This window comes from Sceloporus undulatus, chromosome 1, assembly GCF_019175285.1.
Source record: "Sceloporus undulatus isolate JIND9_A2432 ecotype Alabama chromosome 1, SceUnd_v1.1, whole genome shotgun sequence".
Lineage (NCBI taxonomy): Eukaryota > Metazoa > Chordata > Lepidosauria > Squamata > Phrynosomatidae > Sceloporus > Sceloporus undulatus.
In genome coordinates, this window is record NC_056522.1 from 216,135,609 (window position 1) to 216,157,444 (window position 21,836).

At 39.4% G+C, this 21,836-nt stretch overlaps 1 protein-coding gene across 3 annotated transcripts in view; it reads left to right on the top strand.

Annotated features, from left to right (window-relative positions):
* ITGB6 (integrin subunit beta 6) overlaps positions 1-21,836 on the top strand; it is a 98,557-nt gene that overhangs the window by 28,241 nt on the left and 48,480 nt on the right. Inside the window, exons 2-5 of one of the 3 annotated variants that reach the window (XM_042446877.1) lie at positions 7,347-7,403; positions 13,320-13,385; positions 13,903-13,979; positions 14,866-14,945. In XM_042446877.1, the coding sequence (XP_042302811.1) occupies positions 13,919-13,979; positions 14,866-14,945 (141 nt within the window). In that variant the 5' untranslated portion in view covers positions 7,347-7,403; positions 13,320-13,385; positions 13,903-13,918. Of the gene's footprint in view, positions 1-7,346; positions 7,404-13,319; positions 13,386-13,685; positions 13,731-13,902; positions 13,980-14,865; positions 14,946-21,836 lie in introns of those variants that run through there. The other 2 variants (XM_042446878.1, XM_042446879.1) reach the window with 2 other exon arrangements.

The following is a 21,836-nucleotide window of genomic DNA, read 5'->3' on the forward strand; positions in this document are numbered from 1 at the left end:
ACCTCCAAACCTCCCTGCTGTAACCATCGAGATATGGGGGAATAAAAATTAGCTCAAATGTAGAGATGTCTACTGGCCAGGTTACATAGCCTTGGGACCAATCCCTGTTTATACCAAGTCTAGAGACACAGAGAATTCCAGAGGCAGGGTTCTAAACAAGTAATGAGTTTTATTTTGAAAGGAGGAACCAATAATCATACAAAATCACACAACCATGCCCTCACAAGGACTAAGAAATCCAAAGGTGTTATGTTGGAACAGGGTAGGCCAGACTAATGGAGATACAGTGGACCCTTCCTATATGTGGGGGATCTGTTCCGTCCCCATGTATGAAGAAAACCTGTGGCACACCCGCCATTTTGCCCTATGGGGCCTGCCGTACATGTCAGTTCAAAGCCGCATATAGCACACCTGCATATGGTGCCAGTGCGCTGTACTACACCTGAATAGATAGTTGCTCCTCTTGTTACAGGTCCAAAGATGAAAGAGCAATTCAGTCGCTCCTGAGGCAAATGGAAATTGGTGAGCGAAAAGGAGCTAGCTGAGTAAAACTGGCAGCATGTCTGCCTATTACTAGACTAAGCCAAAGAAACAAAGGAAGGGCACAGATATTTACAATGAATTTCAACCCTGCGGCAAAATTCAAGATATTGAAAAGGACCAAATGTATTGCCTTCTTTGAAATGGGTTTGGATCACTTTGAAGTTGGTTTTCTGAAGTGGTAACATTGTGGTGTGAATGTGAGTGATGGGCGCACATTTCTAAGGCAAGAAGGATTTAGTGAGCAGAGCTACCTGAGTCGTTGATTCTTTGGCATCCGCCCATTGTTGGCATTTCTCACCCCCTCTAGAGTGTCCGGGAAAATAAAGCTCAAGCAACTCCTAGTGCCAGCCTACGTGTGATGGAGGAATTTTAGTAATAGCATCCACAGCAGGGTCATAGAAGAACCATTTAACCTGTATTTTATTGCAACTCTGATATCAAAAGAAGAGGAATCTCTCCAGTGCTAACACTGTCCTTAATCACTCTGCTCATGTCCTGCAGGCCCAGGACTGTGGCTTCCTTGATTCAGTCTATCCATCTAGTTTACAGTCTTCCTCTCTTTCTACTACATTCCACCTTTCCTAGCATTATTGAGTTTTCTAATTGGTCATGACTTCTCATGATGTGTCCAAAGTGTGACAGTATCAGTTTGGTCATCAAGGGAGAGATCAGGCCTGATCTGATCAAGGATCCGTTTCTTTGTCTTTTTGACTGTCCATGGTATCCTCAGCACTCTTCTCTAGCACCACATATGAAATGAGTTGATTCTCATTCTGTCAGCCTGCTTCATTGTCCAAGTCTCACATCCATATGTGGTGATGGGAAATACAATGGCTTGGACTATCCTTCCTTTAGTATTCAGTCTTATGTTTTTGTTCTTTAGGAGCTTGTCTAGTTCTTTCACAGCTGCCTTTCCCAGTCTTAGTCAGCTTCTGATTTAGTGACTTCATTACAATGCACAAGAAGCCTCTGTGCACATATGAGCACACATACATGCACAGCACCTGAAGTAGCAGAGGGACCCCATCCACTAGTGGTCTTGGAGCATTTTCTCCAGCTGCTCCATTGATAATTCAACCTTGTACATATAGAGTAGAGGAGGGAGAAATCTTGTCCTTTGCCTCAGGCAGAAAATGTTTTGAGCCATCTCTGAGAAGTGGAATATTACAAAGCATGTCTTTGTCTTCATCTGTACTGTGGTGGAACCTGAAAAATTTACAAAAGGAGGTCACAAAAGGGGGGATACCTTTGGAGGCAGCAGCTTAGACCCACATGTTTGATATCTGAAATATTGTGTTATACTTCATATTAATGCTGCCCTACTAAACATATTTTCTTTGAAATAATATCTATTGATCTGGATGAAGTTAGCTTTCATGTCCTAAGCATTGATCCTTCTAATGAAAACCAGTTCACCCTTTAGATCATCTCTCCCTGGGGTAGGAGCCTGGGCTCCTGATTCATCCTTGAAGGGGGACTAAAGACCTTGTGCTTTCCTTCACTAACGTTAAGGGCTCAGGGGATTTAAGTCCCTGAGGACTTAAGAAGTCTGCCCCCTAGCTAAAGAATCTAGAGACATTTACCTCCCAAAGCCAGTACAGGTTCATACACATCTGACTTTGAAGCCATCATATTGTGGGTATTTCATAAAGCACACACAAATGAAAACCATTCTCAAACATGCTTTCTCCCTTAAACAACCCTCCAACCTTTGCCAATAGTGATTTAACTTTCATTAATTCCTTCTCCTCAGTGCTGATGGTATTTATTGCAGTCATCACTTAGAGAGGGATAACATCATGCTTTTGTGCAAAAGTAATGGGTTACTTTTTTTAATAACAAAGTTATGCCCCCATTAAATGACCAAAGAGGAATATATTATTATTATTATTATTATTATTATTATTATTATTATTATTATTATTATTATTAGAGTACTTATATGCCACCCTTCAGCCCTAAAGGCTATCAGAGTGGCTTACAATTATTATTTTTAATTAGACGGTTCTCTGCCCTCAGGCTTACAATCTAAAAAGACATGACACAAAAGGAGAAGGGAATGGTGGTGGGGAAGGGGATCAGGTCCAGCAGTTCTTCTCTCCCTCTGAGGCCTGGACCAAGGCAGATGGACTGGATGGAGGGCTCTGCTTCTTAATTCAGGCCAGGCCCGATGGAGCTGGCAGGCTTCACTCTCCCTCTGATGATATAGATGGCAAGGGAGGGCTTATCCACTTACTTTAGGCCAGGACTGATGGAGCTGGCAGGCCTCACTCTCCTTCTGATGATATAGTGTGTGTTGGCTTACATTGGACCAGGGATTGCTTCCTCGTGCTTTGTTTTTGGTGACAAGATAAATGGTAGCATGGTCTAGAGGCTTGAGCATTGGACTAGGACACAAATTGAATCCCCACTTGGCCATGGTGGAAACCCACTGGGTGGCCTCTGGCAAGTTACACACTTTCAGCTTCAGAGGATGGCAACAACAACCCTCCTCTGAAGAAACATGCCAAGAAAACCCAGTGATAAGTTTCCATAAGTTAGAAACAAATTGAAGTCACAGAACAACAACTGTGTTTTATACAGCTCATACCATTCAGATGGGTTATTTTAAGTAGATAAGCCAACTATTATACTGTATTTACTTTTCAGAAAGAGAAAAGTAAATACCGTAGTTGCTTTTTAAAATTTGCAGATAGAATCATATCTGCTTTTTTGTCCTTGGAATTATAACTAGCTACTTTTTAAACATAAAATAATTCTGTAACACCTTTGAGAAAAAGAAATTTCTTGACAAAGCATTTGTGTACTCCAGTCCCCTTTATTAGATGTTGGAGTCTGCAAAGAATTTCAGCTGATGAAGTGGACTGGGGTCTCTCCTTACTGCCCAGCTTCTCCCAAGGAATGCAGAAGACCTGTATGAGCTTTAGGTTGGCATGAGCTGCAGTGGTTATTGCAATGGTTATGACATATTATTGAAGGTGTGGATGTTCATCTGCTTCGCATGAAGTCATATGGATTTGCATGGTTGCACATTTTTGGCAAAGGGAAGGAGAACAAGTGCGCATTTGCACAGGAAAGTGAAGATAATTAACCATTGATGCAAATGTGAGAAAATCCACAGCAATTCACATAATACACTTACATGCAGACTAGCTCCAGGGCACATGTGGACAAGTGACATCAGAATGTGGTTTAGGTGGCAAAAGTTATTGATGAAGAAAAACACACAAACTAAAAGCATCTGCAAGCAGATTACTTTTCTTTGTGTAAGTCCTATTCTCTGCCACAAGTGAGTTAATTGAGTACAAATTGCTTGTACTTCCATACAAACCTACCCATGTTATGAAATCTTCTGGGGAAGACCTCCTCTCAGTCCCACCACCCTCATAACTATACTTGGTATGGACACAAGAGAAGGACTTCCCAGGAGCTGCTCCCAGGCTCTGGAACTCCTTGCCCAGAGAGGCTAGACTGACAACCTCCTTACTATCTTTCTGCAAGCAAGAAAAAACCTTTTTGTTCCACCTATGAGAACTTATTTTTATGGGGAACGGGCTTTGTAGAATATTGTTGCTGCTGGTGGTGCTGTGGTATGTCTCCAAGTTGTTTCTGACCTACACCAATCCTAAGGCGAACCCCGCATAGGTTTTTCTTTGCAAGATATATTCAGAGGAGGGTTGCCTTTGCTTTCCTCTGAGGCTGAGAGAGTGTGACTCACCCAAGGTCAACCAATGAGTTTCAATGGCTGAGCAAAGGATTCGATCTCCAAGTGTCCTAGTCAAACCGCTACACCACACTGGCTCTCATGATATTTATATCCCCTAAAATGCTGTGGAATAGGGTGTATTCACATGGCATATTCACTCTCAATGGCCAAACTGCTTCACTTACCAATGTAATACAAATGTACTGTATTGGAGCCATATTCAGGTATACTGGCAACACAGACAAAATGAAATATTGGTACAGCTTTCTTCAGCATTACAGAAACTCTTCTATTGAGATACAGGGTTTTTTGCATGGAAAAATGGGTATAAGAAAATAGTGTTTTTTTGCAATAAATGTATGCTCTGTGGGTATATTTTTGCAATGACTGATTTCACTAACACTTTGGTGTCTGCTTTGTGTCACAAAGGCTTAGAGGACTCAGTAGTGAGGATGTTAGATAATAACTTTATTGTCTTGGTGTTTTTTTTTTTAAAAAAAGAAAAAGAACAAAAAAAAAGAACCAGGAAGTTCATGACTACATCCAGATACATCTAACTCCAGTGCCATCTAGTGATTAAACTACTGCCTGCAGGGACGTAGCCAGGATTTTAGGAAGGGGGGGGGTCCAGACTAAGTGCCACCATTATAATGGGGCTTGGGTGCAGTGGCGCAGCAGCACACACCATTCATTTTTCTAATGGAAGGGGGTGGGTCCGGACCCCAAGCATCCCCCCCCCGGCTTTTATTTGTATTTTTATGATGCTTTTGACCTTTGTATTCTTATTGTTCTTTCTGTAAGCCGCCTTGATCATGCAATTGGAAAGGCGGGGTAAAAATAAAAATTATTATTATTATTATTATTATTATTATTATTATTATTATCCCTGCTGCCTGTTACAGACTGCCAAAATAAAGCTGCTTCGGGTCTCTTTGGAGGTATGCTATTTAAATGATGTATGCATCCTAAGAATCCGGAAGCTGCACCAAAAGCTGCACTCCGGTGCTTAGGAATGGAGTGTGGCTTTGGTGTGACCTCCGGACTCTTAGGACCCATGCATCATTTAAATAGCATACCTCCAAAGAGACCCGAAGCAGCTTTATTTTGGCAGTCTGTAATGCATCACTCATAGACTGCACCATGAACATTCATGCTACATTCTCCAAAAATCATAACAGGATAATATCTTTTTTAGGAGAAACTAAAATGCCACAAAGAAGCAAGTAAGCATATTCGATTTTCTGGAGTCTTCTCTGAGATGAATGTTGACTAAAAATAGGGAATGGGGGAGAAAGAACTATTTTTGACATTGGAGTCCCAAACTCTGCAGAATATGCATATCTTGAGGTAGAACATGAGAGATCTGCACAAGGGAAACTCAGGTCCAATCCAAAATGAGATGAAATGTGTTTCTGCATTGAATGTGTAGGGTGTTTTTTTTTAATGCAGTTTGGAATTCTTTACAATTAAGAGTTCTTTCTATGGAGAGCTTTGAAATCATTTGCAGCCTGCTGTCACACATTTAGGAAGCATTCTGCAGGTAATATCTATTGTAAGATGGTACTTGAAACCTTTTTAATCTTTGCCAGTCACAGCTGCATGGTTGAGTTTCAGCTCATATCACCTGAGGAAACAAAGAAACTGTTTGGGAAACTCCCTACTATGCTATGCTCACTCAGACTTCTTGGCATTGAAGTCTAAAATTCAAAATAGTTTGGTTTCTTTTCCTATGTGTCACCATGTATAACAATCAACCATCAGGTCTACTGAGTATTCTTTGGCCAGCTTAACCTACTTCACAGGGGCATTGTGAAAATAAAATGAAGACAGGAAGGAAACATGGCACCACCTTGAAATTTTAATTCTATCTATCTATCTATCTATCTATCTATCTATCTATCTATTTCTCTTAATATGGCAGCCCACAATATGAGGTAAAACACTACAGTTCAAATAATAGATACAAAAGTTTAAAAAACAATGAATCATATGAAAAACAGTAATTTGAAACAATTTTAGAAGGCTGTTAAGATATAGTAATAATGATAAAGTACCGCACACTCCAGTTGAAAGGTTTTCTGCAAAAGACAGTTAACACTCAAAGGCCTGGGTAAATGGAAAAGTTTTCACATGCAGGAAGGCAAAGAGGAGTGAGAGGGGTGCCAGTCTAGCTTCCCATGGGAGGAAATTCCACAGTCTGGATGCAGCCACTGAGAAGACTCTCCTGTGTCTTCACTAAACGTGCCAGGGAGGGTGATAGGACAAAGAGAAAGCCCTCCAAGAATCTATCCAACGTACTAGGAGATACACTCTTTCAAATAGTCTGAGACTAAGCTGTATAGGACTTATAGGCCATAACCAGTACTTTGAATTGTGCCTGGTAATGAATGGCTAGCCAACAAAGTGATTTCAACAGAGCAGTTACTGTGGACCCTTGGTATCTGCTAGGATTTGGTTCCAGTACCCTCCATGAATACCAAAATCTGTGGATTCTCCAGTCCCATGATATACAATGGCATTATAAAATGGTGTATATAAAAATGGCAAAATCAAGGTTTGCTTTTTGGATTATTATTTATTTTCAAGCCATGGGTGGTTGAATCCATGAATGCAGAATCCATGGATACAGGGGGCAGACTGTATATGTTTTCTGTAAGATGGGGCAAAGGTAGGATATTCACTTTAATAAATAAGGTTGCATCCATTTTACCATATTCAAGTGAAGGAACGGCTTCTGTCAGCAGAACAGAAGGACTTGGTTCACCCTTCACCTCACAATCCTTGTCTGCCCTCCAAATCTTCCCTAGTGGGTTTGGACCTTCTGGAGATGTCTTCAAGGAAAACAAGGGGAGGGGAAAGTCCCACTGCACAGGTGGATGTCACTCAATGTTTATATGTGATACTGTTGTAAAGTGACTATGGTGTATAAATACTGTACATTCAATGATTTATGCATGGATGAATGAGTGCTAAATAGGTGTATCACACTAAGAAGGTATGTCTACAAGGGCAAAAATTGGAGCCAAAAGGACTTTCCCTTTCTACTGATCCATTGAGTTATGTGACTGACTCATCTCTGCTCACTCTATAAAATCAGATAAGTCCAGACGATACGTCCAGATCATCTGAGGGGACCAGCTCTGACCACTGTTAGGTGAGTCAATGCCCCTGGTTTGGGAGAATAAACAGGAAATGAAAAAGTAAAAGCAAATTACATTGCATAGCTAGCTGGAGCTTGTCATAATATTTTTTGTTGCAAACCACTTTGAGGAAGCAGATATAATATAAAAATGAAAAGTGGCACAAAATATTGTTAACTAAATAAATAATAAATGACTTGGGGATGTATGAGCCGAAATAGCAGGGATCTTGTTTCAGATGTCAGCTGGGTGAAGGAACAGATGGATATGCAGATATTTTTGGAAGGGTGTGATTCAGAAAGTTTAAAGGCTTGTTCTTGGATTCATTCATGGATAAATTTAAAAGGGGTATGTACATGTACATGAGCATTTGTTGTCTCATTTTCGTATACATGTATGTATTCAAGTCCCATGAATTTTGTAGGGTTTTCTTAGAGAAGGAATATTCAGAGGCAATTTTGCCAGTTTCTTCTTCTGAAATATAACCTACAGCACCTGGTATTTATTGTTTGTCTCCAATGACTGACCCTGCTTAGCTGCCGACATCGGATGGGATCATGTGTCTTTAGGGCACTGGTTTTTAACCTGTGGTCCACGGACCCCTGGGGGACTGTGATGTCTCTGGAACCCAAGGGAGGCCTGCTTGCCCTCCTTACTTCTTTCTCAGCCTGCTTGCCTTTCTTGCCTCTTTCTCCCCCATCGGGGGTGCACATGGAAACACAGGGGCAATGGAAGGAAGAAGCCTGTGAGGGTGGCCTGGACAAGTGGTGGTGAGAGAAGCCCCCTTCCTCTCTTTTCTGCCAAGCACTGCCACCACTGTCATGTTCCCCAGGGGGCTCGTGTGCCCTCCTTGTTTCTTTCTCCTGCATCTGGTGCGCACGTGGAGCAAAAGGCAACCCCAGCCATCCAAGTCAAGGTATATAGTAAGTACAATATTTGATGTCCTTTAGGGTTTTAAATCTTGAGTTAAGTCTTGAGGGTCTACAGCAATATTTGAAGGGGGTCCCTAGTAAAGAAAATCACTGCTTCAGGGTATTGCCACACAATAAATGTAAGAGCTATAATTACTAGATGTCGCTTCCAATTTTGTTTCTTTTGAAGCAAAGTAATGTTTGGCTTGGAGAGCTGGCATGGCATAGTGGTTTGAATGCTGGACTAGGACACTGGGAGACCAAGCTCCCGGCTCAGCCATGAAACTCACTGGGCAACCTTGGACAAACCACATGCTCTCAGTCTCAGGGGGAAAGCAATGGCAAACTTCCTCTGAACAAAGCTTGCCAAGAAAACCCCATGACCTTAGGGTTGCAATAAATCAGCAATGACTTGAAGGCACACAACAAGTTTTGCCTTGACCGCCTTACGTTATACAGAGGAAGAAATTTTGCACTGTGAAGCAACTACAAGGGTGCTACCAAACAATGGATAATGAAATAATTAAAGAACTTCTCCTCGAACAGATGATCCTGTGCATTGCCACTGCCACCCCTCATCTCTCTATGATGAACTGCTCTGGGCCATATTGTGTTGGAGGGGATCATGTCATCTCTACAGCTGACCATATAACTATTTGAGTACCATCAATGCTTGTAGCTCTATGTTCTTTTTGGAGAAGGGTGCAGCAGCCAAAGACATGCATGTGAAAAACAGAAGAACAAGGACATATAGAATGCCAAGACTTAGCCATGTTAGCCTAATATATAATGACATGCAACATATAATGCACACTGCGCTCTCCTGATAAAACTGTTAATTGTTTTAGCATTATTAGCAATATTGTCCTCACAACACAGCTTTCAAAGTCTCCGGATGGTGATGTAATGGGACAAGTTGCCAGATTGATGGAGCATGGAGTGGCAATGACGACTGGGGAATTCTGGGGGTCGTTGTTCATAAAGGTAGTTTGTCTAAGTTTTGTTCTCTTGCATCTTGACCTAAATCCCTCCCTCAATTTGCCTCGATCATGATCAGTGCCAAGTTCTCATTCCCAGAACCCAGGGTTTTCCAAAAGAAACGGTATTTGCGCCGATTTCAAAAACACCGCGCTAGGGGCCATTTACCACGGAACGGGTGTGCAAGCCTCGGATTCGCTTGTGTGAGATTTGGAGTGAATATGAACTTCACATGCAAGAATCGGTTTAAAAACCAGTTTTTTCGTAGTCTGAATGGCCCCTTTGGCATCTAGAAGAGTACATATTCTCTCCCATAGCCTAGCAACAGACACACAGAGAGCTGTGGGGGAAAAAGAGAAACAGAGACAGCACATGCTGTGGGGTTTATGGAAAGCCTTTTTTAAAAGTGTGAAAAATCAAAGACGGTGAGACACTCCTTTGCTAGGAACTGCCACTCCTCTCTGTGGGTTGGATTACAAGATTGATTGAATCCATTTTGCAAACAGTATGCCACATATTTCCAGCAACTATGCAAATGTTGCCCCCGAGTGATACTTATAATTAGCAATTTAGCTGAAATGTCAGGAGGAATAAAGTTTTATCAGCTGTAGAAAATTAATTGGAGATGTCCTGGCAAATGAAAGTGCCATTACCCGTGTGTGAACTCAAACAGTTCTTTCCTGCTTACAAGGAGCACCTGCCAGACTAGAAGGGTTTGGTGCTAGAGGGCAGCAACCAAGGGTAGGGTAAGTAGAAAAGCACTGCACCCTTAGTGCATAAACAAGAGAGAGCAAGCCTGAGCAAAAAGGCACCTCACTCACATTCATCTATCTGGGCTTCTGTTATTTTCAGAACAGAAAGTGTATGTGGGGGGGGGGGGGGGCTTGTTCAACATACTTCCATAATGATACATGCCACAGGCATCCTGTAAATCCACTTTCAGAAGATAATTAGAAGGTCTGATCCAGTCATATGCATTACATGCCTACACATGGTTTTATTTTTATCACCTTCAACCCTACAAGAGTAAACCAAACTCGTCAAGTTCTAGATAAGTAAGCAACGTAGTTCATCAGTGATTCTCTAAACTCTGGTCATCTGGTTCTTCGGGAGGTCAACTCCCAGCAGTCTTAGTGAGTTCAGCCAATGTTCAAGCAATTCTGGGACCTGACATCCAAAACATCTGGAGGACCAAAGATTGACAACCACTGAACTAAATTATTCTGCCCCATCCATATAGAATGTTACACAAACCCATTCAAATAGACTGTCCCCATGGATGGCAAAGGTCAAACAAGTGTATTTGGTCAGTGATTAGGGCTGGATCAGATCTTTCCTGTACTTAGAATCAGAGTTGGAAGAGACCCCAAGGTCCATCCAGTCCAGCCTTCTGCCATGCAGGAACACACAATCAAAGCACCCCTGACAGATGGCCATCCAGCTTCTGTTTAAAGAAGGAGACTCCACCACACTTCCAGTCACACTTGAAACAGTACGCAAAATGATCCTCCATTACCTTGACTACTACTTTGGAACCCAAGTCAGGGGTTACTCAGAATCATAAATCACAAGATGAATCAGTCATTACTCAAACTCAAGAATGGTTGCGGCCTTCAGTCCAAAGTGCTTAAAAGAATCAGTAGTTCTAGAACTGGACTCAGCACAAGGGAGAACAAAGGGACCAATTAGCTTGATTATGGGACAAAAGGAGACATCAGTGAGGTTCTTTGCTATTTAAAGGAGTAGAATTCAAAGGCACAGCAGTGTTACAAGTTTATCGCACACATTATTTTGGCCCCATTCCCCTCCCCCCCTCAGCATTCAGTGCTGAGGCACATCAAATTTTCTGGTCGGAAGTCTTCTGGCCGACCAAAATGACATGCCTCAGCACTGAATGAGGACGGCTTGGTGCCGGGGAACAGAACGGGGCCATTTTGAGAATGATTTGCTGTGCGATAAAATCCATTTTTTCTCGGTTGCATGCGTCCCCGAGCATCCCCTTCCCATTCCCATAATGGGGAAAATAATGTGTGCAATAAGCTTCTTAGCCTGAAATATCAGTATGCAAAGGGATATTGTAGTTAGCACCTTTGAAATTAACTGAACATAAAAGATATTCAGATAAGCTGTAATAGAATGTAGAAAGTATTGTATAAAATTCATTGTATGAACTTTAGCTTCAATAAAATTAATTTTAGGAGGGAAAAGAGATTAACTGGGAGGAAAAAAGTTGCAGCCTAAGCTTTCATGGACTTAGTCTACTTCCATGCATCTGAGGAAATAGACTGAGGAAGTAGTCTGTGAAAGTTTAGTTAAAGGAGACTATGTCTAGCTGACTGAGTATTGCCAAAGCTATGTGTCTGAGAGGGTGTTTGCTTTTTGTAATGCTCTAACAAACTGATCTGTCTTGAAGCAGGGAAATTTCTAGATTGGTCCATGTTTTCCTGTCTGCCTCTGGATTGACCAATGGGAAAAAAAAATACCCAAATGGGTTATTTGACAGAGATGGTGACTTGGTAGTTGGGTAGACATAGGGGTAACACTTTATCATTGAAACAGAAATTAAAATATGAATAATCGATAGATCCCTCTAAACCCTGCTTGTTGTTGTTGTTGTTGTTGTTGTTGTTGTTGTTGTGTGCCTTCAAGTCACTTCCATCTTATGGTGATTCTAAGGCAAACCTAACATAGGGTTTTCTTGGCAAGTTTCTTCAGAGAAGGTTTGCCATTGCCATCCTTTGAGAAACTGTAACTTGTCCAAGGTCACCCAGTGGGTTTCCATGGCTCAGCCAGGATTTGAACCCTGGTCTCACACTGTCCTAGTCCAACACCCAAACCATTGCGCCACACTGGTCCTGCCAACATCTAGAGAATCTCTTGTTTAAGGATAACTCCAAGCCACTTATTCTTTCTAATAATGAAATAGATTCTTCAAAATGGATCATGATGCCAGGCTAATGATGATACAATATAAACTACAAACCACATCTATGATACTGTATGGATTATGAACCCAGATATTAAGATTCCATAGGACAAAACACTGTAGAATGCATGATCTGTGGTGATATGTAATTGTAAGAACCTATCCTGTTTCCATTTTCATCAGAGCTTCCCCATCCACTCACAAGAAGCACCTGTCACCAGTGCATACATTCAAGCATTTGTAAAGTTCTAGTGAAGGAGTTAGACAATTTAAGAGCAGACCAAAATCTGGTTCTTAAATAAAGAGATTTTTCTAAATAACACCATACTGGCAGATCATTATCTCTGAGGAATCAAATCCCCATCAGCCTCTGCCAGTAGGCCTTGAACATTACAAGGAGCATTCACACAACCAATGTCCCAGTTCAATCCATGTTCATTCTTCCTTCATGCATCTCTAGCATACATGTATATGTACCTCTTTACATATACATACCTGCACATACTGTGGAATAGGAGTTCCTTTCTTCTGTTTGATCTCTCAAATTATTGGTGCACTTAAGTAGCATAAAGACTAATTGGAGGATGGGGCAGTCTTTTCCACCCTAGAGGAAACCAGTGAAATTGAGAGGAAGCCAGTAAGATGTGTATGCTTGCACCCACCCACATCTCTGCAACAGCAGAGGATCACACTAAGGGACAGTGGTCCTCAGGCTGATGGGGCTGCTTTCTGGCATCATCACTTTTGTGGTTCTACTTACAATATATTATAATGAACTAACATTTAATTGTGACACATGATGATTTTCCTTTTTTAACCATTTTGCTATTGGGGTGCTCTTTCTTTTGTATGTGTTGTGTACCTTCAAGCCCTTTCTGACTTATGGTGACCCTAAGGCAAACCTATCATGTGGTTTTCTTAGCAAGATTTATTTAAAGGAGATTTGCCATTGCCTTGCCCTGAGTCTGAGATCATGTAACTTGCCAAAAGTCACCCAGAGAGTTTTATGGCCAAGCTAGGAATCAAACCCTGCTTTCCAGAATTGTAGCCCAATACTCAAACCACCAAAATTATTCATTCACTCAAAGCTGACTGCTGTTTTCTTTCTTTTTCAGGATTTATTTTACAACTTTATACTCAAAAAGAATGTTGGGAAAGATGGGATTTATATACCACTCCAGGTATCAAATCTGATATTCAGCAAGTGTATTGAACAAGATTTTTGTAAAAAAATCAGACCCATATTTTTAAAAAGATGTCAGACTCCTATATATATTTAAAAGGCATTCTGTTCTGGAGTTTATGTGTAGCTGGTATGAACCTTTTGGAGCTCTGTAGAAGTGACTCTGTAGTTTAAAATAAAACAAACTCCAGCACGTACCTGTATGAATTCCCCCACCTACTTCTGACTGTATACCTGTCTTCCTTATAAGGAAAACAAGGAAGTAAGATAAAGAACAGTATTACATTCCATAACCATGCTAGCCGCTCTGTTCACAGCTCGCTGTCCAGGTATACCTATCAAGGTGTACTTTTTTTGTTTAATTGGCATTCATTCTGTTAACTTAGGAGGTTTCATCTAAAACGTTTGTGGGCTGAAACCCTAAAATGTTTATGGGAAGTATCTGGGACTTCTGAAAGTGTCAATACTGATCTCTTTACACTGGACATAATTTTTGATATGTTTTGCATGTGCAGCCACAACTGAAAGCGAATGGGGATTGAATTGTTTTTCCTCCTTTTCCTATTTCTTCAAAGAAGTAAGAATGTACAAGGTAAGGCTCTCAGATACTGAGTTATATTTTAAAAATAATGATGCTCTGCACTTAACTTCAATTTTTTAAATAAACATATGCAGCTGCACCTTTCTACCTGATGGCCATGTGTGTGTTTATATTTGAGTGCAGATCACTTTACTCCTGTGGATGTTTCTAGGATGAGTATAGAACAAAGACTTACAGACTTTTTACCTTTCTAAATAAATAGTATGAGAATTTCTGCCATATAGTTTTACTTGTGATACATTCTGCTTCTGTATCCAAGGATTCTTTACTGATGGATGAAGCATCCATGGCTTGGAAATGTTAAAAGAAATATAAATTCCAAATGACAAACCTTGACTTTTCCATTTTATATAAGGGACATAATTTTATGATTCTATTATATATAATAGGACTTGAGCATCCACAGATTTTGGTATCCATGCGGGCCCTGGAACCAAACCCCAGCAGATAACAAGGGCCTACAGTATTTCAGTTACAGAATAAATACCCTGAAAGGGAGAAAGTTTTGTGCTTTATTTTGTTTTAATGCCCATAGCAGGGAGTTGACTACATGGTTTCATTGAAATGAATTAATCCATGGAACAAAGTTAATCATTAGTACAAAGATTTCAATAGATTCTTACTTTATCTCAATTAATGCTTTGGGGAAAGCTGGAAATTAATTTCTCTTAAAGGTATTGTTTAATAGTGATTGCTTATTTTCGTGGCACTTTTTATCACTGTTTCCATATTCATAAACATTTTAATAAATGGATGAAACTGACTACACTGAATGGCACTCTTCTAGGAAGTCAGAACATTACCCAGAAGAACAACTTGTACCTGGAATAATTAAACCATGCACTAATCTATTGTATTTTCTTGATCTGAAATTCAGGAAATTGTGACCCAGGGAATGCAGGGAGCTGTGAAGACTGTTTGCTTTCCGGACCACACTGTGGATGGTGTTTTCAAGAGGTAAAAGGAATTCTCTCAAGCAACCTAAAGTAAGGCAAATACCTGAGGTCATTATGACAAGAGTCTGCCCATATTCTGAGCCTCTTGCAATACAAATCCTGCTCTGAGGAATGCAATTTGGAGCCTGGATCAAAAGATTTATTTTAGTGCCTAAGGCACTGAGCACACCCGGTGTAATATTTCACATACACACACATCTTTGAATTGCTGGTAACCCACCTTTACCCCAATCCATTTAACAAGCGAGTTGTTTAAGTGCAACTCCTTTTTAAAAAAAAATGTTTAAGTTATGGTATGAAATACTAGTGCTTGAAAAATGCATCTTGAAAGCCCATTTGGACTATGCTTTATAAAATTCTTGAAAAATGCATCTTGAAAGCCCATTTGGACTATGCTTTATAAAATTCAGTTATCACAGTGGCATCATGACTGTAATTGCTAGAAATAATTTATCTCTTCAGTTTATAATTAAATTAATCGGTGTATCAACAAATCAACTTCACATAGAACCCAGAGCAATTAATAACATTTATTAATATCAATAAGCAAATAAAATATCTATCTATCTATCTATCTATCTATCTATCTATCTATGAGAGCCAGTGTAGTGGTTTGAATGTTAGACTACAACTCTGGAGACCAGGGTTTGATTCCCAGCTAAGACATGAAACCCACTGGGTAGCTCACACTCTCTCAGCCTCAGGGTAAGGCAATGGTAAACCACCTCTGAAGAAATCTTGCCATGAAAACCTCATAATAGGTTCACCATAGTGTCGCCATAAACTGGAAATGACTTGAAGGCACACAGTAAACACACACACACAAACACACACACACACACACACACACAATACAAATAGCCATAACCTCAACCAACAGAAAACTAAATGTAGCACTTGAGTATACACCAAAAACATTAACTGGTGCAAAAATGACAATATATTTGCATTAATAAATCAATCATTATTTTACAAAAGTATTCCTTCCCCTCCCCCCTGTATTTTGGGGGAAATACATTGTAAAAGGAACAGAGAGGTGGCTAAATGACAGAAAGGAGAGGGCAGGTAGGTAGGATGATATAAGAAAGTGTAAGGGACAAAGAACTAGCCAACATAAGCTGCTCAATGTGAGAATGGTGTTCTAATGAAGAAAGATGGTCTTTTGGCAGGAATAGATTCTGAAGGTGATCTATCATGCACTGATGTGTGCTACACAGAGTGAAAAGAAATAAATCCAATGCCTAGAGTAATGATATCTACACACTGCAAAACTTATATATTTAATCTAGATATCCTTCCTAAGCCTGGCATTTTCCAGATGTGTTGGACTACAGTCCCCATCATCCATGGTTATTGCCCAACCAGAGTGTACGGGTAGGAAAGGCTGACCTACATCAAGCCTTTCTTTACTGGAGCCTGGCCTGTACAGTCTATGTGTTTTTCATTGTTTCTCTTCAGTCGAGAAAACTTGAAGACTTTGGCACAATCCAGGCAAGGCTAAGCATTTTAAAGACCCATTTTCTTTGATGACATATTTAAGAATAGATTTTAACTCCCAGGCACTAAATTAAAAGGGGGCTGAATGTAGACTGAGCGTTGCTGAACACCTTTTTTTTAAAAGTGAAAGCTGATTTTGTGAAGAATACAAATATTGTTCCAGATTCTGGGTTCTGCATGGAATTGTACATGCTCATAATTGCAGAAAATTGGTACCTTCGCCTCTGACTGACAGTTTCTAAGTAACTGCATCAGTCATTGTTTTTGCAACATATATAGTAGTTAGAGAAAACAATCTGTGAAACTGTCGTATCTTCAGACGTTCCCAAGGCAGAAATTATGGTCTACTGTGAATGCTACATTGCTTGGATTTTCTTGGTAAATCCCCAACCTTGACAGATTTTTCTATTCCTATTAACAGAACTCCAGTATTCATATTCAAAACATTTGTAATTGGATGGAAACCTGAGAAAGAACCAGAAACATACAGATAAAGCAAATGTATGGGAGAAACCAATTCTCCATCAATTAATCTTAACACAGCCACTCAAGTAATTTCTATCAGATTTTTTTTTAAAAAAAGGCCATTGTAAAAACACATACGGTAAACAATATCTTTGAACATAACTTCTTATAAATATATTTAGCATTTCTCATCTTTTCCCATACCACATGAGCATTAATTTATGATAATTTGGTACATGAACAGATTAGTCGTTCTTTGTGTATATATTTGTGTATACAAATAGGGACATAGTTCTGTGTATGGTACTGTAATTTTGTTAGTAGATATATAATCCTTCTGTCATCTCAGGTAGGCCACCTAGTTCAACATAATGTCAAAACAGGGCCAATTTGGCTGTGGAAAATAGATGGGGCTCAGTCCATTCAATAGGGCCAGCCCAAGACATTTTGCTGCCTGAAGCAAAATACTTCCATCTGATATACAAAAGCTGACTTGTCTGGCTTGCTAATTTTATGCAATTCTGAATAACTGTACTACAAATGAAGGCACCAGGCTAATTTAGGGAGTACAGGAGCAGATATGTGGTATGCTCCTCCAGCAGCTCAATCCAGCCTTATTATCCATTCAAGACAAATGTTTCATTCTGCCTAATGGCAGGTCTACTTGTCCAGCCCTGCCAGCTAAACACAGATGTACTGCCTGTGTGTAGCATTAGCACACACAGTCCAGTCCAATTGGTTTCAATCCCCATAGGGCCCCCCTCACAACAAAACAACATGTAAAGTGGCCCACAGTTGATCTGCAATGCTGGGAATAGGAAGCCTGTCTTCACCTTTTACCTTCAAAACTCTGTTATTGCATGGAAGTTGTGATACAGATTTGACTCCTAGGGAAAACACTAATACTATTTTTCCCTTTATTGATTAATTTGTTTCCACACACTTATGTAATGCAGTGGAGATCATCAATGCTAGATCGCTGTGGCATGTTTAAATACTTAACAGCTGAGTGCATGACCAATATGAGACAGAAGAAAGAGCTTCATCCTATGCCAGCCTTCCCCATCCTGGCACATTCCAGAAGTGTTGGCCTACAATGTCCATCCTGCTGGTGGAAAGTGATGGTAGTTGGGACAATAATATGTTGGGACAATGAGAGTGCTTTGTTGCAGTCAAGATCTTATCTACAACACAAGTCTATGTCTGTTTACTCATAAGTAAATACCACTATTTTTTACAGAGGACTGCATCTTTAATCAGACTACAGAGAACTTCTCAAATCATTATCTTGAGACATTTCATAAATTGCAGATGGAGCATCAATGCCCTTAATCAGCATCTTTTCCCCTCCCTGCCTGACTGTGTGTGTAGATGTGTGTTTAATATGTAGCCTGAGGAAACATTTTGTCAACAATTTGTAAATTTAAATTGTTCAAATAAAGGCATTATGGTGGTTTTTGTTTTGTTTTGTTTTGTTTGTTTTAGAGGAGGGGAGTTCTGGTCAGTAAAAGCTCTTGCAGTCTGTTGGCAAAAAATACTGAGTCTAAGTATCTCTAAAATATGGGTTTACATGGCAGTGCTGGTTTGTTTGTTTTTTAAGTCAGCATATTCACAGTGTTTTGACAGAGATAATCATACATTTCTCCAAGCTTTTAAAACAGTAGGTGATTTTGACATATACATACACACACACACACACACACACACACACACACACACACACGGTCTGGTCTTTGGTATGAATACTTGAGTGCTAAATAAATCAATATCTCATTTTATCTGTCATGGAAAAGTTATATTTGGATTACAGCTCCCAGAATCTCCCAGGGGAATTCAAGTTGTAGTCCAAAAAAGAAAATGTTTGCAAGTGTGATAACAAAATTATAGTTGTAATGCCAAAAAAAAAAAAAAAGGTGGCTTTTCCGAGTCTGATGACCAAAATTTGGTTTCAGTGGAACTGACCATCCAGACTAATTCAAAAGTCAAAAAGCCCCAGATTTTGTTTTGGATATTCATACACAGAATATTTTCTGTCAGACTCAATACAAGCAGGGATTTTTTATAATAAGCTCTGTTTATTTTAACCCAATATAAAATGCGAGCCAACAGGAACAAAATCTGGGACTTTTCAGAGTGTGACCAGACTGTTGGAAATGTCCAAGATTTTGGTTCATTTCTTTCTGATTTAATATTGGGGTAAAATAAACCTACCTGAGGAGCTAGTACAAAAACATATCTGATTGTACTGGGAGCTGACAGGAAGTATTATGGGATAAACAAACATTTATGGATCTCCAGAATAAAATTAGAAAGATCAAAATCAAAATCTGGGACTTTCTGGTCTCCTTAATACATCTGGATGCACCTGAAATATGAGAGATATTCTTCTTGATTTAATTTATTTCTTTAGGAAAGCATAAGAAAGCTTTGCACATTAATAATATTAATGTGCATTATTTAAAACATGAAATAATGTTTCTAATTCAGAGGCAAATCTTTTTTTTGTTGTTGTTGATATAATTATCTTCGCTTGTTTAGTTCCTCAGTTATTCTGTGTAAAAAACAGCATAGGCAATTATATATAATCAGTGGGTGAAATTCAAATTGTATTGACTTTATTAAAAAGCTGGTCTAAAGTACAGCAGCCACAGAGATTTACCTGAACAAGGTAACAACCTGAACAACAGTAGATGTGTGGGCTCAGAGAGGGAGTAAAAGTTCAGTCAAAAGTAAATGGAAGCTTAAAGCTACAAAGCATTATCTGCAGTATCTGATCTATCATAATCCCAGGGTTGTTTCCATATTAGCCCTAGGAAATCTCTCCTTTTCTTATTATTTAAAAAAAAATTATAACAAGCTATAAAATTAAAAAGGTAGAATACACTTTTAAAAGATGGAAAATATTCCTCCACAAGCATAGCATTAGAACAATCTCTGTGCAGATTTCTTTTTCCACTTGAAACAGATTTGCTTTTTTGTTGTTTACTGCCTTCAAGTCAACACCAGCCCATGGCAACCCTGTGAATGAGACATCTCCAAGACCCTCTGCCCTCCACTGCTCTGATAAGGTGCTGTAGATTCAGGCCTGTGCCTTCCCTGATTGAATCTATCCATCTAGCGTGTGGTCTTCCTCTCTTTCTACTACCCTCTACCATTCCTAGCATTATTGTCTTTTCTAATGAGCCATGTCTTTTCATGATGTCACCAATGTATGACAGGCTCAATTTGATCATCTTGGCTTCTAGAGAGAGCTCAAGTTTGATCTGTTCAAGGACTCACTTGTTTGCCTTTTTGGCTATCCACAGTATCCTCAGCACCTCATTTCAAATGAATTGATTTTCTTGTTGTCTAGTTTCTTCAGCTCTCACATCTGCACAGGGAGATGGGAAATATAATGGCTTGCACATTTGTATATCTTTACACTTTAGGATTTTGTCTTTTTTTTTCCATAGCTGCCCTTCCCATTCTGATTTTTCATAGCTGCCCTTCCCTAGTCTTCTGATTTTTTTATTGCCGTCTCCATTCTGTCCAATGTTTGATGGTAAGGTAAGGCATTCTGACTATTTTGATTTTCTCGTAGTTTAAGCTGAATTTATATAGTTCCTCCATGGCCTTTATTTTCATTATGTTCCGCCCTAAGACTGCCTTTGCACTTTCTTCTTTCACTTTCCTTAATAATTGTTCCAAGTCTCCAATGTTTTCTGCTAGTAGTATGGTGTTTTTATCCATCGTATCATTGCAATGTGGTCCTTAGTGCCTTTTCGTTTCCTGAACCCTGCTTGCACCTCTGGGATTCTCTCTGCGTATTTGATTGGAGTCTATGCTGCAGAATTTTTAGCATAATTTTGTTTGTATTGGAAATTAATGCTATGGTCTTGTAGTTGCTACAGTCTTTTGTGTCTCCTTTTTTGTGGCTAGGGATGTATATTGATTGTTTCAATTAGACATCATTTTTTCCATATTTGTTGGAAATATTTCCACTAGAGATGATTTTGTCTGTGTGAACTGTAGCAGTTCACTTGGAATACCATCTGTTTCTGGTGATCTATTTTTTCCAGTTTCTCTTATTGCAGCTTCCACTTCACTTTTTAGTGTTTGCAGTTCATCTTCACATGGTTCTTCATTCCATTCATCATTCATTTTTTCATTTCTTTTATATAATTTTATATGTGTATCGCATCCAATGTTTTTGTATTTCTTTTTGACCTCATAGAGCACCCCGGCCCTTGGTTCTTGCCCTTGTAATAGTTCCCTTATCCTTTCACACTAACCATCATACAGTTGCATTCACGGGTCTGGTTTCGTTCCTTTCTTCCTTTTGTTTTTCTTCCCTTCTTTTCTGTACTGCTTGGAATGTTTGGTCTGTTACCCATTGTTTCCTCTCTTTCTTTCTGGAAAGTTTCTGCATTCTTCCTTAATTATGTCCTTGGCTTCTCACCATAGTTCTGGTTCTTGGTTGATTATACTTAATAGCACAAACCTATTTCTTACATTAATGAAAAAGTTTACATCAGAACTATTCATTCTTGTGGTTGTCAAGAAAAGGCTTGTAAGATGGGATATGATGGGCCCTGTTACTAAAAATCCACACGGACATCCAATTTGGACATAACATTTTTAAAGTAATTTTTTTCACATAACTTCTTTTGCGTAATTCAAATAATTATGTGAAAGATGTGAAAAATGATATTTGGCCATTGACATTTTTAATCTCAAACATATTTTCAAATGATTTAAATTACAATTAGCCAACCACAAAAAAGGATTCCCCCGTTCACAAAAATATAACGAATATGAGTTTTGCTGTGTTTTCTTTCAGTCTCATGAAAAATGGGATTTTTTTTTCTAGTTTAGCCATATTCTATTTTTTGGTCATACAAATATATATATATATATATATATATATATATATATATATATATGGGAAAGT